Source organism: Peromyscus eremicus, chromosome 4, assembly GCF_949786415.1.
Source record: "Peromyscus eremicus chromosome 4, PerEre_H2_v1, whole genome shotgun sequence".
NCBI lineage: Eukaryota > Metazoa > Chordata > Mammalia > Rodentia > Cricetidae > Peromyscus > Peromyscus eremicus.
In genome coordinates, this window is record NC_081419.1 from 100,165,308 (window position 1) to 100,184,021 (window position 18,714).

Genomic DNA, 18,714 nt, shown 5'->3' on the forward strand with positions numbered 1-18,714 from the left:
TCCCAGGACCAAAGCCTTTAGTGACATCTTTCCTGTGGCTCAAGGTAGGATTCATATCCATATTTCTGCAGTTCAGTAGCATACTAGGCTAAGCATGAGTGTTAGAAGAGGTGAAAATCATTCACGGTGTCACCTTCAGTCGTATTTCCCACCAGTGTGGAGACCTTGCCTTGTCATGGGGCCTGCATTTTTCCATCCATTAGAACAGGAAGATGAATCCATATACCTGACATTTTTCTCTCAAGGTCACAGAACTCCACTTGTACCCTTTGACATCAAAATTTGTGGGAAATCTTGACCTGACTAAATTTTAAAAGCAATATCTGACCTGAAATAGTATGTGTCTTGTTATAACCCTTTTGAACTATTATACTTGTGAATTAACATTTGCTATAGCAAATATAGTAATATGTTCTATAAATCTATAATTCTCACTAAACATTTCAAAAGAAAGTGATGGATGCAACATACTATTTTTCTATAACCCAAAGCTTGTGAATTTCTAACCATTCTGCCCTAAATGTATTACTGACATTTGTATTACAGACTGGCATTTGATTCTGAAGTGAAAAGAACAGATGCTATCCTGACTACTTTTTAAAAGAGAAACAATGCAGCAAGAAGTTATCCATTCCAAGATACAGTTTGTCAACACCTGAGGTAAAACTGCAGCCAGGTGTAGGCCCTTTCTTCCTCAACCCAGCTTTATTCTAAAATGCATAATACTGACTGAAATTAATATTATTGAAAATGGACCAGGAAATAGGCTAACAGCTTTATGAATTATGGCACATACAGATCCTAACAAGCATCTGGAATACACACTATTTTCCCCATTTTACAGATGGGAATCTGAATTGTCAAGGCCAGCCATATAGGAAGTGGCATAGTCAGAACTAGGCAAAATGTGCTGCTTTAAATATTTTGTAAATTATTGCTCCCTAGTCTAGCTCTTGATTATTTCCCCACCCAAACACAATTTAATAATCACTACCATTTAATGCATTTGTGTTATACCAGCTTTTTTTTATGTGAGCATTTGTTACATCCTGAATGTAATAAATGTTTGTTTAATGTCCTTGAAAAGTCCATGTATGTTGAATGTCCATGAAAAGTCCATGCATGAAAGGTTGGTGTCCAGAGGGGTCATATTAGGCAGTGCTATGAACTTTTAAGAGGAGGTAATCCTTGTGGGAATGACTTTGATCATTGACAATGTGTCCTTAAAAGGGATTAGGTATCTCTTTTTATCTGAAAATGTAACTGTTTGCAGTATCTATCAACCTACAGACACCTACACATTTTTATGGAGTAATTATGGCAGCGGTGGTGTACACTTTTAATCCCAGCACTTGGGAAGTAGAGCCAGGCAGATGTCTTGTGAATTTGAGGCCAGCCTGATCTACAGAGTGAGATCCAGAACAGGCACCAAAACTACACAGAGAAACCCTGTCTCAAAAAAAAACAAAACAAAACAAAAATGATCTATTAAGGTTTCTGAGGCTAAGAAAGTTAAAGAAGAGTATGTATATTCTACCACCACAGTTTATGAGCACTGAAACACATTGTTTGCATATGCAGAAATAGCTCTAAAGATTTGGAAACTGTGACCAAGGCACCTGGGTTAAAAGAAATTTTAAACCATGTGAATCTATTTCTTTTTATGTTATACTTTATATGTCTCATGATGGATAATATAAATCAGGTCTTTAGGAATGTATCATACTTTAAAAGCGTATACAGTTTAAAATTAAAACAGAAGATGAAATGCATATCTTCTATACCTTAGTTATTTCTTTCTTCTGGCCCAGGTCATCTGGTACTTCACCTGCTAAAACAAACATTAAAAGTAAATAGTAAGTAAAATGGAAAGTAGTTTTAGATATTTAACTTTAGAAATAAACTTAGTATTTTTGTTTCATTTGGGTTTTGGTTTTTTGGTTTTTTACATTTTGGGGGGAGTATAATACAATTACATCACATACCCACTTTCCTTTCCTCTCTCCAAACACTCTTATATACCCCTTCTTTCTCTCTTTAAATTAATGGTCTCTTTTTCCATTAATTGCTATTATATGCACAAATATATATTAATACATATGTATATATATTCACACACACATATATATGTGTGTACATACATATATATATATTGGTATGCTCTTCCCTGAAGCACTACTACTAGATTACTAGATGGAATGGAATTTCAGATATTGGTAGAATATTTATAGCCCTATACATGACAATTAATGTAGTGAGATGCTTATGCTTAAGATAAAGCTGAAATAAGTAGACATTAAAATAAAATGATGAGACATGTGGCCCCGCATCACTCAGCCCTCACTAGAACATCTTCCTTTTGCAGCAGATGGTAATTAACACAGAGACCCACAACTGAGAGACCGTGGGAATGCTCAGCCCTGAACAGAGCATCTGTATCCCATTCCATCCGCCCAAGGCTCAGGGATCATGTTAGATGAGGGGGCAGAAAGACTGTAAGAGCCATAAGAAGTGGATGACTACAAGAAAACTGTATTCTGGCCATAGCAGGGCCCACATCAACTCACAGCAGTTGAGACACCAGGCATAAGACCTGCATAGTCTCAGGTCGTACAAAATGCCAGTGTGGAAAGGGGATGTGGGCATAAAGTCACACTCTCAGCTAAGAAGCTATTGTCATTTGATAGCTACTGGGAGAGGGAAAGTGTGTTTTCTTTATGGATGCAGCCTCCAGCGGTAGAGTATCCTCCACTAAAGGCCACACCTCCAAGAGCAGATGGGCAGCATAAGCTGTACTTGATGAGTTAATGAAAAGAAGACACCAAGTTGGGTGGGTAGGGAACGTGGTATGAATCTAGGAGGAGTCTTCGGGGAGGGTGAATGTGATCATTGCATTGCACAAAATTCTCCAGGAACTAATAACAAATGAGCAAACAATAATAAGATGGGGAACACTGGATGATAGTGCTCCCCAGAAGAGCCATAGACTAACAAAAACCCCAGTGCCTGCCATGGGAAACCTCCTTTTGATCTAGTGGTCAGGGTGAGTCCCAGAGACTTGTGAAACAATACGGATTGTTATTGCTCTTGGCTACCTTCCAGAACTTGCTCAAGAAACTTCAGACACAGGACTGGGAGGAATCAAGCTGGAACTGACCTGGAAGCCTCCTCCTGAGAACTAGTTTTAATAGTATATGAAGATGCTATGTGAGCTACCAAAGGGAGAAAAAAATGTTTATTCTACACTGTTGTATGCTGGAAGTGAACAATTACATTTTATTTTTCTAATGAAATGATGAAAAGAAGACAAGCAACTGTATCTTTGTACTAAATGGTCCCTCAAAGAGATCCCATTGCAGGACTGTGATAAAACAGAAGAAAAATTAAAAGTCTAAAACAGAAATAGTTCAGAGTTCAAAAACAAGATGTAGATAGGTGTGCTGGCTAGTTTTATGTCAACTTGACACATGCTGGAGTCATCAGAGAGGAGAGAGCCTTAATTGAGAAAATGCCTCCATAATACGGGGGGGGGGGGCATTTTTAAAGTCAGTGATTGATGTGGGAAGGCCCAGCCCATTGTGGGTGGTGCCATCCCTGGGCTGGTGGTCCTGGGTTCTATAAGAAAACAGGCTGAGCAAGCCATGTGGAGCAAGCCTGTAAGCTGCACCCCTCCATGGCCTCTGCATTAGCTCCTGCCTCCAGGCTCCTGCCCTGTTTGAGTTCCTGTCCTGACTTCCTTTGATGATGAACGGTGATATGGGAAATTAAGCCAAATAATCCCTTTTCTCCCTAAGTTGTGTTGGTCATGGTGTTTCATCACAGCAATAGTAAACTAAGACAATAGGTCAGAGTAAAAAGCTAAAATTTCCCAAAACCAAGATCTATGATTCAAAACAAGATTAAGCTGTGCCCAAAAAAGCAATTCTGAACAGTTTGGGAGTGTGCAAGGAAGAATATGCTTTAAAGGCATAAATATATTATAAATTATAATGCATATAAATCAGGGCCAAAAGAGAATACTTAACTCTTTCCATTCCTTTCCTGTATATGAGGGAAATTGCAAGCTTTCATAGGATTTTTAAAATGTGGGCATTTACAAAGATCTTGAGATCTCTATTTGAAAATGTCAAGAAGTTATTTCTAAAAGTAGCCTGCAATAAACATTTCTACAAATGGTTGGTGATCCACATGTCTAATACTTTCAGACTGCTTCTCAGAAATGATACTACTGTGTTAATATGAAGCAAAAGGATCCCCAAATTTCGTAATATCCTCTTATATTCTAAAATATTTTTACTTATACTATTTAGGTCAAGGCAGTATTTTTAGAATATCTCTGAAAATAATGTCTATCTATTTTAAGTGTTGGTTCTATGCCATTTACTAGGCATGATGTGAATATAAGAAGAAAGAAATCTCAGGCTGGAAGTCATCATGTGCACTACCAAATAGGGCAGGCTATGGAGCAAACAGTACAGCGGAGCTGAGGATACCATTACTGCAGGGTTGATGGTGGTGGGGTTCAAAGAGAGGGGTGCCAAAAGGCAGGACAATGTAGGACATCAACTTTTTCAACCTCTTGTTTTCCTTCAGAATAAAATCCTGCTTTAAATTATTAGGCAATGTGTGAGGTTTCCTTCCCATCAGGAGACAAAGAAAAGCTATCCTCTCTTGGAACTCCTTGACTTCCCAAAATGTCTGACTTCCATGAATTAAAGTAAGAGATCCAGAAGAATACTGTGGAAGGTCCCGTTGGGCCTCCATGTTCTCTACAGAAGGAGTTGTCTGCTAACTAGCCAATATCAAGTTGAGAAGGGCCGGGTATAAAAAGGATGCTTGAAAACCCAAATACAGATTATTTATCTATATAGAAGAGTGCATAGAGGAACTTGGCAGCAGTGAAGGTTCCCTAGAAGGTGAACACTTCAGGAAATAAATACTTAACTTCCTCACAAACACGTATATTGACATTGGTCCCACAGCAGACATAGGAGGAAGCATGAGACATTGGCTTAACAAGATAAACCATGCTGCCTGGAACTCATCCTTCCAGGGAATTTGGCCTCTGCAGCACTACAGCACAAAACCACATAGCAGAGTATCAGAGGGAACTGTCTCTACCCATGAATGGCAACAGATCCTAAGTTTCATCAAATTGTTCCAAATGTGTACAGTAACTAGTTCATGGATGTTCGTTACCTGTCAAGCACCACAGCAATGCTTAATAAGAAAGTCATGATGATTTGGGTAACAGGTTATTATTTTTTAATGATGTTGCTTATTTATTTATTATCATTAAGAGGAAGAAACTTCTCCCTTACCATAGACACTCCCATTAATGGAACATTTTTTAAAAGTCATGATGTTTTGAGTGAGAGTTCCTGTTTTGTCGGAGAAAATGTATTCAATCTGGCCCAGCTCCTCGTTGAGTGTGGTTGTCCGGGCTTCAGCAGGCATTGCTTTTGCAGCATAATACATCTTCCGGTCCCAGTTTATAAAATAACTGTGTCCCAGACGGATTACTTCCACACTGTCATCCATTAAGATGAGAAAGAGAAAGAGAGAGAGAGAGAGAGAGAGAGAGAGAGAGAGAGAGAGAGAAAGAAAAGAGGGAGAGAAAGAAAAGATTCCATCAACATCTGAACACACAAAGCTTTTGCCAAAGTCCTCAAGAGGTTCAAAAAAAAAAATGTAAGTGCTCCATCCCTAGAGCCTAGTGACCTTCAGAAATGCCTCAGCTGAGAATCTGCTCATAAACCTTAGTGTCCAAGTGATTTCCTTACAAGCATCATAAGGCAAAATGGCTGCCTCATCAGGAAGCTTCAGGCAATGGCCTATGGTTCTCTATATTAAATAAGCCCAATGGGGAGTTTTGTATGATGCGTTAATTTGAAACTCCATCTGTATCTCAGAGTAAACAAATCCTTATTGAAGATATTTGGCAGATATCTAGTTGGAAGAAATGCATTCTAAGACATAGATACAGTCTTACTTTGCAAAAGAAGCCAACAGTAAGTCTCTATTAAACAAACAAAAACAAAAAAGAAAAGAAAAATGTAAAACTTTGAAACAGGAAAACCATATTAGCATAACTTTTTTTTTTTTTTGGCTTTTGGTTTTTTGAGACAGGATTTCTCTGTGTAGCTTTGACTGTCCTGGAACTTACTCTATAGACCAAATTGTCCTTGAACTCAGAGATCCACCTGCCTCTGCCTCTCAAGTGCTGGATTAAAGGTATGTGCCACTACCACCCAGCTAATATAACTTTTATTATACTATATGATTATAATTTTTATATTTATTCACTGTTTTTGCCAGTCTCTTACTGTGCCAAATTTGTAACCAAAACTTCATATATATATATATATATATATATATATATATATATATATATATATATATATATATACACACACACACATGCATAAAACTGGAGGAAATGTACATGTAAGGTTCAGTACAATCAGCAGTCCTCAACATCCCTTGAGGGTCCTGGAAGATATATTGCTCCTGAATGGAGGGTCACTCCACAAAAATTACTCCAAGTTTTCAATTGTCTGCAAATCTGGCAGTCCCTTGTAACCTCAAAGCAAAAGGAACATAGAGGCTTTTAATTCTCCCACGCTGCAGTACAAGCCAGTTTGGAAATCTACAAAATTCACTCAAATTCTGGGGCCTTAAAATAACCTGTAGAGAAGATGGGTCTCCTCTCTGCTAGGGAAAAGAGGATTTAGGAGGGTGACAGTACAACATGCATCCCTTTCCTTCATACACACACACACACACACACACACACACACACACACACACACAACTTGTGGCTGGGCCTTTCTTAATGCATAAACACACTGCCAGCATGGAAATATCTTATCAAAATAAATGTCTTTGTTCACCTGGAATTGTTAACTGTTCAAAGTAAATCATGAGCTCTCGCCATATGGCATTAGTTTACATATTGTACCTATCCAAAAGCCTAATGGGGGATTTTGTGGAAGGCCTTCAGCCCTCATCACAGAGACACCTGGCAGTTCTCTGTTCCTATATCATAGTGTTTAAGCATTTAGGACCAAACAGCCTGAAATTTCTTGGAATGCTTTTCCCCTCCGGTTGAGATCACAGTTATTCAGCGAGAGAAAAACCTCAGCATTTCCTCTTCACCCGTCCCAAATCCCACACAGCTTAGGGAGAGAGGGAAAAACCAATCCTCTTCACCCGTCCCAAATCCCACACAGCTTAGGGACAGAGGGAAAACCAATCCTCTTCACCCGTCCCAAATCCCACACAGCTTAGGGACAGAGGGAAAAACCAATCCTCTTCACCCGTCCCAAATCCCACACAGCTTAGGGACAGAGGGAAAAACCAAGGGCAAGCATCAGCCACACAGACTTAGATCTTCACTCTGACTGTATAATTAGCTATGCAATCCTGAATCAATCAATTCCCCATTTCAGCAGAACTGTTTGAAAAGATTTGGGGGACACATACATGCGATAAAGTATGTGAATCTTCTTATGTAAAACATTAACAAAGGAAACAAAGCCATCTATGGACTATGGCAAGGCCTCCTAGTCACAGTACATTACAGAGCACTGGGAAGTGGTTTGCGAAACCATAAAAAGCAATGCAGAAGAAGATAGTGAAAGCAAGAAGTGCTGTGCCAGCATCAAATATACATGGATACACACGTATAGAACGGTGTCTAAAGGTAGATGCTATTGTTTCAATGGAAAGGAATACAGAAATCAATCATTCTTAATGTCCTCAGTTTTATAGAGCAGCACGTATTTGACAAACACAAGACAAAAAGAAGACAAGTCTTTTGGGGAGGCCAGGGGTGTTATTAGCAATGTTGAGACCAAAGCCTGGGTTTCTAATATTAGAAATGTGGGTTTTTCTTAACAATTACACACTAAAAGTAAAAGGAATGCTAACCTGGTAATCTAGCTGTGGTTTCTATTTAAAAAAAAATCTTTCAAAACATTAAATGAGAAATATCAGAGCAGTACAAAGAAAGAAGATACAAAGAGTGTGTGTTATCCACAAGGACATAAACTGTGCATGTGCAGAAGGTAAGCCACTGTGCGCATGTGCAGATGGTACACCTCTGTCACATTTGTTTTTAGGACATAAAAGGAAAGCTAAAGAGCTGATTATAGCTTTTCTGGCAAAGAGGAGCATTTGCTATAGACTTTATAATGGGGCTCAAGCATAAGGTTCTCAGCATTAAAGATGAGCCAGTAGAACACAGAGCACACAGTGCCCAGGCTACCCACAGCTCCAGAAGGCCCAGAGCAATTTGTGGTGTTGTGGCCAGATGCCTCTACTTCAAGTCAATTTCCTATAACTGGACATTTCAGTTTCCTGACTTCTATCCAAAACAAGCATGAATTTTGTTCATTTACTCCCCTTGTTTCACTATTTTGGAAAGAGAAAAGAGAGGTTAGTCATAATTAGTGGAGATTCAGAGCTTGTGGCTTTGTATGCTGCTAAAGTACTGATGGCAAGAAGTGACCAAAACAAAAACTAGTCCTTTGTTGGCTCCAGGATCTCTGGGCCTACCTGACTCAGTCTTGGAAGAAATGGGATAGAGAATGTCTCAGGTAGACTTATCAAAGTCTCATGGAACACACTCATTCACATACATACATGTATGAAGACATGGGAAAGGGAAGAAAGGACGAAAACATACATGTGTTTGGAGAAAGAGAACATACACAGAGAGAGAGCAGACATACACTCACAGAGAGGGAGAGAGAGAACACACACTCGAGAAAGACAAAGGCAGATAGAGACAATGATAGACGATTTTAATATCACTCTGTGGTATGAAATTGAGAAACTGTAGGTCAGGATAGTGGGAAAGATGAGCCATGCTTACTAAAAATGGCCAGGTACTACCACCTACCTTAATTTGAGTCCTTTCTGTATTTATAGTGGCTGCCAATAATAAGGTAATTTCCCCAATGTTACAGGGCTAATGAACAGTAGACCCACACCTGCATCCTGGTACCTGAGGCAGGCCAATGACAGGGAAGCCACATCTCAAAATATTCCAGGTTGAGGAGGGGACTGGACCTGCCTGGACTGAGTCCACCAGGTTGATCTCAGTCCGCAGGGGAAGCTTTGCCCTGGAGGAGGTGGGAATGGGGGGTGGGCTGAGGGGAAGGTGAGGGGGGCGGGAGGGGGGAGAACAAGGGAATCCGTGGCTGATATGTAGAACTGAATTGTACTGCAAAATAAAAATAAATAAATAAATAAAAAATATCCCAGGTCTTCTTTTTCTTACCTTAGACCAGCTCAATTTTATTGATCAGATTGCATGAGCTTATAGCATAGTTTACATGTTCCAAAGAAATTCATTCCTAAGAAACCTGACTAATCAAGGAGAAAATAAAATGTATTTGTTGTGATTTAAAAAAAAAAAAGTACAGGTTAAACAGAATCAAAGAACAAAGTCACCTCATTCCTAACACATGGAGCAGATCATACACAGATCATCATGAGTGACGAAACTATTTCGTTGTAGTGCAAACTCTTAGCTCACCTCACATATAACGAAATGGGCACAAGCGTGTTGAGGATGATAATGTATGACCAGAACGTTAGGAATCCTGAGAACAGGGAACTCTTCTCGCCTTCTCTCCAGAAGAGGAAAGTTCTAAGCTGGTCCCCAGATTCACTCTTCCAGATTGAATTTCCTATTCCAAGAATAATTCCCAGGCATACCAGAAATCCAAAAATCTAAAGGAAGAATAGAAGTACAGAAGTCTGGTTAAGGTTAATGTGAACCCTAATAATTTAAGTCAAATCAACACTATCTAACTACAAGTCAATTTCCCATAAGAAATTGTCATTTGAGGGGCTGGAGAGATGGCTCAGAGGTTAAGAGCACTGACTGCTCTTCCAGAGGTTCTGAGTTCAATTCACAGCACCCACATGGTGGCTCACAACCATCTGTAATGAGATCTGGCTCCCTCTTCTGGCCTGCAGGGATACATGCAAACAGAACACTGTATACATAATAAATAAATAAATCTTTAAAAAAAAAAGAAATTGTCATTTGAAAACCAAGTTATATAAACCTTTTCTTACTTACAATAAAGTCTATAAATAAAACTCATATGGCTAAATATCTGACACACAGTTTCTCACTTAATTCTCCCACTAACTCTTTCTGAGGCAGATACAATCATCCACAAATTAAAAACAAAAGAGCAAACACAGAAAAGACTATTAGTCTGTGGATTGACCACTGTCACATAGGCAGCTACACACCCTTACTCTGTGACAAATTACATGCTTCAATGAAGCATGATGTCCAGAAGACTGTAGTGTGTCCTCAGTGCCCTAGAAAGCCCCAGTTCACATATATTGTCCTGCTCAGTTGACAGCTTGATGAACCCTAGAATCACCATGAAAACAAGCCCATGGGCAAGTCTGGAAGGGATAATTTAGACTACATTAACTGAAGATGGAAGACCCACCTACATGTGGGCAGCAACACTCCACCAGCAAATGTTCCCAGACTGTGTAAAGGAGAAAGGAAGCTGAGCACCAGCATCCATCTCTCTCTGCTCCCTAACTGCAGGTGCCACGTGACCAGCTACCCCCTGCCCCTGCAGCCATGGCTTCACCACCACATGTGGGTGCCACGTGACCATTTGCTCCCTGGCCCTGCTCCCACACCTTCACCACCATTTGTGAGTGTCATGTGACCAGCTGCCCCCCTGCCCCTGCCGCCATGTCTTCACTACCACGTGACCAGGAGCCTCCACTTCCTGCTCCCGTGCCTTCACCATCACAATTGACTGCATCCCCAGAGCTGTGAACCAAACTGTATTCTTCTTCTAAATTGTTTTTGCCAGTTGTTTGATAACAGCAACAAGATAATCAACTAATACACCAAGTGATGTTCCCTTTCTCCATCTCACACTTGTCAGAATTCTTAGCTGTAGATCTCTCTGCAAATCCTTACACACAGACAGCAAAAAATAGAAGGATGAACCAAAACGCCTCATGATGTAGATACTTTGCATTTGAAATATTTGAAACAAGTGGGAGGCAAGGCAAAAATGTGTACTACATTTTAACATCACCATTACTATCAGAATTAGAAAAACAAACATTTTAGAAATACGTCAGTCAGAGAGACAATGAAGTCATCATTGAGTCTAAACCCACAAACTCACAGATGAAGGACACAAGGGCAGTGTCTTGAAAATGAATTTGTGGAGATTCATTCTCCTAAGGGTCCCTCTGTGTCAGGAGCCCACACTCGTCACTGTCAAGGTAGAAATGGGTCTACAAAGTAGCCATGTGTCCAATTTTTCTCCAAGAAAGACCATTCCTGAGGTCTAGAATTGTTTTCTTCTTCTTTCTCGTGAATAAAATAGGAGCATATGAAGACAAAATTGAAGAAATTCTTACTGAAGATATATTAGAAAAACTAGATATGAGAAAAAATTAAATTGTGTATCACCTATACCCTACCAACTTGGTATCTGTATCACAGTATCTTCTCCTTTTAATAGTTGGTACTATAAATTAATTTGACAGAATTACTTTAAACCATTAAAATTAATGATGTTTGGCATTAAATACCTTAATTTAAGAATGGATTTGGTTTTTATGTCCCAAGAAAATCATCCTATTTCCTACCACAGAAATAGAGGACAGTGCCAGCCTCTGAGCCAGTGACTTTACTCTGTGAAAGATGATAGATAGATAGATAGATAGATAGATAGATAGATAGATAAATAGATAATAGGTAAGATAGATGATAGATAGATAAGATAGATGTAGATAGATGGATAGGTAGGATAGAAGGTAGATAAGATAGATAGATAGATAGATAGATAGATAGATAGATAGATAGACAGACAGAAAAGATAATAGATGATAGATAGGTAGGTAGATAATAGGAGATGGGTAGGTAGATGATAGATACATAATAAGTAGATAGAAAGATAGATAAGTAGATAGAAAGATAGATGATAGATAGATAGATAGATAGATAGAAGACAGATAAGTAGACAATTCTCATGCAAATCCTGGGAGTGGGTTAGGGCCATTTAAATTGGAAATTCTTGGAGTAGATTAGATTCTTTGTGAGGATATCACCTCCATTCCAGGAACCCTATGCCAAAGGGGTAAGTGTAGCTAGAAGGAGCCCAGTCTGCAGATGATATGTAAAGCAAAGCATGGTCTTGTCAGTATTAGTCACTTCCTTCTTCTCCTATTTAGAGTCAATCCATTACATTATATATCAATTAGGCAAGTGCATTTGAGCTCAAATTCTTTAAGACTCCCGGAAAGTCTGTGATGAGGTACTAGGAGACATGCTTCAAAGTTGCTGTCCTCATATTTCAAAGTCACAGTAGTTTTCAAACTAGATATCTCATAAGTTGACAAATCCATATGACACAGGTCAGAAAACAATTAGATCAACAGTATGAGATTAAAACAAACTCAGCTGGTAAAGGGATGGAATATAAGAAGATACACTTGTTTGGAGTAAACAAGTAGTAGTTATTACACATTTCCCCTCTCATTTCAAAAACTGAGAAGAGAAAACCCAAGCCTCACCAAGAAAAGATAATTATGAACTAATGAAATCTAGGTGCTTCCATGAGGAAGAACAGCTATGGTTTAGACACCAGAGGCTTCCTAAGGAAAGTCAGCTCCAAAGCTGGCAAGGTCCAGTGAAAAACAAAAACACATAGCAACAGTAAATCAATAAACCACACACCTGGCTTTTATGAGAATAGAGCCATCTGTGCCTACACAGGTCACCATTATCTACAGCTATGTAGAGAGGATTTCAACAAAGATGAGATCTTATCTCAGAAATGATTTAGCTTCCCAAACACAAATCCTTGAAGACAAAGGCCTTGTATTAAAATAGGCTACTTCTCACATTAAATCCTACCACTGGCTGATAATTTATTTTGATCTATGAAATAAAAGTGAGTAAACTGAGTCCTAAATATAAAATATCCAAATGCAAGTTTCAGAAAGAGTTCAGACTTCTAAATGAATTCTCAGAAAAGCAAATTAAATATATTAATATAGCAGTGACTAGTGGAATTGCCTAATTCAGTCACAGTGATGCATCCGTACCACCAGAGTACTCAACTTGCCAGTGACTCACCCTCAGTACCAGAGCATGCATCAACATGTCAGTGACTTGCCCAAAGTACTAGAGTACTACTCAACCTGCCAGCTACTCACCCAGAGCACTAGAGTACTACTCAACCTGTCAGTTACTCATCCAGCGTACTAGAATATGCCTGACATTGACTCACCCAGACTATTAGAACATGTCTCAACCTGTTGTTGATGCACCCAGACTACTAGAATACTCATCAACTTGTCAGTGACTCACTCATAGCACTAGAATATGCACATCAACCTGTCAGCGACTCACCAATAGTACTAGAGTACTTGTCAACTTGTCAGTGACTCACCTAGAGTACTAGATTACTACTCAACCTGCCAGTTACTCACCCAGACTACTAGAATATGTCTCAACCTGTTGTTGACTCACCCAGACTACTAGAATACTTGTCAAACTCTTAATGACTCATCTACAGCACAAAAGTACTCATCAACCTGTCAGAAACTTACCCATAAGACTAGGGTATTCATCAGTCTGTCAATGCTTGTTCTTTTAAACTTTGTCTTGCCACTGTTCTGCATTAGTTTAGTGTCAGGACCTGTAAAAAAAAAAAGTAACAATTTTGAAACACAATCTAATGGCAGGAATCAATACATATCTTTCAATAATAACTCTGAATGCTATAAATTCCCCCAATCAAAAGGCACAGACTAGTAGACTGACTCAAAAAGCAGGAATCATTTGTTTTCTGCCTTGCAGAAACAAACCTACCACAAAAGACAGAAACTACTTTAGGGTTAAAGGATGGGAAATGTATTCCAGTCAAAAGGAACAAAACAACCAGGTATTATTGTTCTAATGTCTGACAAAATAAACTTCAAACCAAAACTAGTGAGAAAAGATAAAGAAAGACATTTTATATTGAGTAAGGGGAAAACCCATAAAAAGAATATTTCAATCTAAACACACATGTCCTGAACACAAAACATCCAATTTCATTAAACAAAAACCCACGAGATGTGGAATCACAGATTAAGCTCCGCCCAGTAGTGATAGGTGAGCTTATTTCCCCACTCATACCAGCTGACAGGCCATCCTGACAAAATATAAATAGGGTTGAAAAGATGGCTCAGCCGTTAAAGGCTAGGCTCAAACCCCAATTGTCTACTCATTTCTGGACCTACTGTCTATTTACAAATGTTATATATACTATAGGGAAGAGTCCATCCTTCTCATATACTTATTTAAAATCTTTAATATATTCTGCCTCTTAAACCCTCTTGCTGGTTTCCCCCGAGCTCTTCGGATAAAGACCAAACTTTTTCACATAATCTGCAAGGTCTGCACAGTCCAGCTGCCTCCCACACCTCCAGTCACATTCCCATGAGCATCTCCTGTGCTTTCTGCTCTCCATCAGAACTCTGGAGGTTTCTAACCTCATTATACCACAACACCTTGGCCCAAGGCTTGCCTTCACAGTAGCCAGCTCTTCGCCTTCCCTTATACTCTCTGCTTCCTTCCTTCCACTTTTCTAACTCTTCATTTTTGTTGTATTAGTCTATAAATGGCAACTCAGGAAAGCCTTCCTCAAAATCATCCTAAACAGGATGTATAAGTGGCATTTAAATATAAAAAGAAGAGTTAATAGTTCATTATGGATTCAGTTTTCACAAGATTTAAGTACTGCCTGGAACTTGTTTCCTCATTGAATGTCTCAAGACTTGGGGACTCAGGGTACCCATCTATTCAACTCCGACATGGACAAAAACAACCTTGAATTCCTCTGCTTGCCAGTACTCTAGTTAAGTTCTCTCTTAACTAAAGTCAATGCAAACATTATCTGCTTTACAAATGTCTGTGACATTCACCCTGACAAATACCATCTAAAAGTAAACATCCGGGACACATCACAAAAGAACAGAAGCTCCTTTTCTTCTCCACCAAAATACAGAGATTAGTTCTGTTTTCCCAGCTCAACCCATAGAGATGTCAGTGTGCTCTGAATTGCTGGTAAAAGCATTGAGAAGTAAGCATGGAAAATATCAACAAGTATCCTCTTCCACACACATCATCCATTGTACCTAAGCAATGGATCCTAGTGCGCTCATTATTATCCTGTGCTCCACAGATGGAAGAGCCTAGCAAGTCTTAGAGCAAGGATTCTCTGCCTGATCTGCCCCACATCTGCCTGATCCCTAATCCGTGGATTTCTGTTCAACTTGCCTCCTTCCAGTCATATAAGAGGATTTTCCCACAGAAACATTCTTATGAAGGAGACCTTGGCCCCTCAACAGCTCTCAGGAGTGGCTCTCAATAGTTGTCCTGACACATATAATATGAGTCAGTTGAACTAGAGCTTCAGACTAGTCATTCCAAACAAGACTATACAAATGTAATGAACTTTTGAATGACAGCCCATCCCTTGGATGAGGCATCTCCACTTCAGTGATAACAGGGATCAAACCAAGAGAATATTTACCAAGAGACCCTCAGATAGGGAGACTTTTTTGAAATCTCCATACTTCTAAGCAGGAAGTAAAAAAAATATATGGGTAAGCTTGAGTTTTTCTCTGAAAGAAAGATGGAAATGTGACATAAATAACCATAGACTTACTTACCTCACTAATTTAAAAAAAAATCTGGTGAAAGAATCATGAAATTAGGTTCAGCCTCAGACAAAGGCCTGATTCTGCTTGATTTCTAGAGACTTGCTGGGTCTTTACACATGACGATGCCCTGAGAGAAAAGCTATGCTCACACCCACAGCTGAGCATATTTAGAAGGACTTTTTCTAGCTTTGGAACACATTGGCTCTTTAATGAGCATTTTTTTGTTATTAAGGAAAATGGGTTAAGAAAAATAATCCAATTTCAATTACACATGTAATCAGCAGACACAAAACACATCTTAATTTGGTGTCACAATAAATAGGATTTTTTAATCAATGACTATTAAATGAAGATATGAGTATAATTTGAGTGGCTTTGCCAACTTATGCTGTTGTTCCCGAGAAGGAGAATTCTACTTCAGACTCACAGAGATAAAGAAAACAAAAATGATAGACAAAAAGACCCCCATCCTACCACAAGGACACTTGCTCAACTATGTTCATAAAGGCTTTTTTCATAATAGCCAGAAACTGGAAACAACCTAGATGCCCCTCAACTGAAAAATGGATAAAGAAAATGTGGTACATTTACACAATGGAGTACTCATTACTCGGCTGTTAAAAAAAAAAATGACATCATGAAATTTGCAGGCAAATGGATGTAACTAGAAAAAAATCATCCTGAGTTTGGTAACCCAGATCCAGAAAGACAGACATGATATGTATTCACTCATAAGTGGTTATTAGCTGTTAAGTAAAGGATAATCATGCTACAATCCACAGACCCAGAGAGGCTAAGTAACAAGGAGGGCTCTAGTGGGACGCATGGATCTGCCTGGGAAGTAGAAATAGAGTAGATTTTGTGAATGGGATGGGGGTGGTTGGAGATGGGGAAAGGAGGGATCTGATTGGGAGGGAGGGATGTAAGGAGAAAGTATGGGGAGTAGGTGGGCGCTTAGGGGGTGATGTGGAAACCCAGTGTATTGGAAACTTCCTGGAACCCATGAGGGTGACCCTAGTGAGTACTCCTAGTAATGGAGGATGTGGACCTTGAACCAGCCATCTTCTCAGGCTATGCTCCCAGTAGTGGGACTGGGACATCAACCTAGCCTCAAAACCTATGACCCACAACCTGCATTTCCTGCAAATTGCGCTGGGGCAGTGGTGGCTCAGAGCTTGTGGGAGTGACCAACCAAAGACTGGTCTAACCTGAGACCCATGCTGCAAGAGGAAGCCAATGCTGGACACTGCCTGTATGGCCCAGAACCAGAAGCTGGATGGTCCAGAGACCTAGGGTAGAACCAAACACAACTGGTGGGGGGAAAATCAATGAAATGATTCCTAGTGATATTCTGCTATACTCATAGGTCAGGACCTAATCCAATTGTCATCAGAGAGGCTTCCTCTGGCAGCTGATGGGTTGCAGAAATGACATGAGATACAGAGACCCACAGACAAACATCAGACTGAGATCAGGGAACCCCATAGAAGAGAAGGGATAAAAGTAGCCAGAGAGGTTGAGGACATCCAGAGAACACAGCCCACGGAATCAACTAAGCAGGGCTCATAGAGATGTGAATCAGCAATTGTAGAGCCTGCATGGGTCTACGCCAGATTCTCTGCATACATGCTTTGGTTGTTTAGCTTGGGGTTTTGTGGGGCCCCTAACAGTGGGTGTTGGGAGTATCTCTGCTCTTTTGCCTGCTCTTGGGACCCTTTTTCTCCTACTGGGTTACCTGGCCCAGCCTTGATATGAGGATTTGTGCTAGTCTTATGGCATCTTGTTGTGTCATGTTCAACTGATATCCCTGAAATGCCTGCTCTGTTCAGAAGGGAAATGGTGGAGCAGTGGATCTGGGGCAGGGGGTACTGGGAGGCGTGGAGGGAGGGGAGACTGAGGACCAAATGTATTGTATGAGAGGAATAAACAAAAAGAAAAAATGTCACCTTTTTCCATCCCTCCCTCCCTCCATCTATCCATCCATCCATCCATCCATCCATCCATCCATCCATCCATCTATCCATCCTAGTTCCATCAAGCACAGCCCTCAGCCCCTTTTGCCCTAGTGACAAACAGAAATGATTGCTCTCCAAGAAGCTTTTCTCAAAAGAGCCTCCTGACCTTTTCCAATGACAACCAATGTGAGATGCAGTGTGAGGGAGGGGCCTTCTTTCATATCAATCTTTGGTTTGTTTTCTTTTTTGTTGTTGTTGTTGTTGTTTTATGTATGTGGTGCTCTATCTACATATACACCTGCATGCCAGAAGAGGGCATTAGATCCCATTATAGATAGCTGTGAGCCACCATGTGGTTGCTGGGAATTGAACTCAGGACCTCTGAAAGAGCTGCTAATGCTCTTAACCACTAAGCCATCTCCCAGCCCCTCGATCTTTGGTTTTTAAGGGCAGGTTATTGCATAGGCTAACAGATGCATACAATGGGGCTAAAGAGAAAAAAACTGAGTAGTAGATGTGTAGATACCGATGGATACTGAAGGCTTCAGCATCCTTAAAAATGAGTTCAAGGTATCAGTGATTCCCACACTCTGGGACCACATGGATTATACTCAGAGCACTGCTGTCTCCTCTAGGGGTACCACACTCTGGGGTGAACTCAGGAGTCAGCACTTGGTATTCAGTAAAAGCTCTGTGCATGTCCACATCCATAGAGAACCATGAACTACACTGAAGTTACCGTAGGACGGGACAGCGTAGAGATGGCCCTGTTTGTACACCGTACCTGCAAAAAGAACCATCCCAAAGCACCAGCTGGTGTTCCTCAGGACGCAGCCTCTCAGGATTATCTTCTGGTTGCTGAGGGTGTGTTTGCTGTCCTTCCACGAGAGGACTCCAGAGAACTTGTCTAATTTGTTGTTAGGTGCCTCACAGACAACAGTCCCTGGAAAAGAAGCAAGTCTCTTTAGACTCACTGCCAACTCACTTCAGAAGCCCATAGTAACACCTCAGCGCCCGACACTGATGTGTAAGG

The 18,714-nt window shown here is 40.1% G+C and overlaps 1 protein-coding gene across 1 annotated transcript in view; it reads right to left on the bottom strand.

Annotated features, from left to right (window-relative positions):
• Atp8b4 (ATPase phospholipid transporting 8B4 (putative)) overlaps positions 1–18,714 on the bottom strand; it is a 162,102-nt gene that overhangs the window by 73,355 nt on the left and 70,033 nt on the right. The window contains exons 9-13 of the mRNA XM_059258935.1: positions 18,466–18,624; positions 13,627–13,715; positions 9,545–9,741; positions 5,322–5,530; positions 1,785–1,831 (exon numbers count right to left, since the gene is read on the bottom strand). Coding sequence (XP_059114918.1) covers positions 1,785–1,831; positions 5,322–5,530; positions 9,545–9,741; positions 13,627–13,715; positions 18,466–18,624 — 701 coding nt within the window. The remainder of the gene's footprint in view (positions 1–1,784; positions 1,832–5,321; positions 5,531–9,544; positions 9,742–13,626; positions 13,716–18,465; positions 18,625–18,714) is intronic.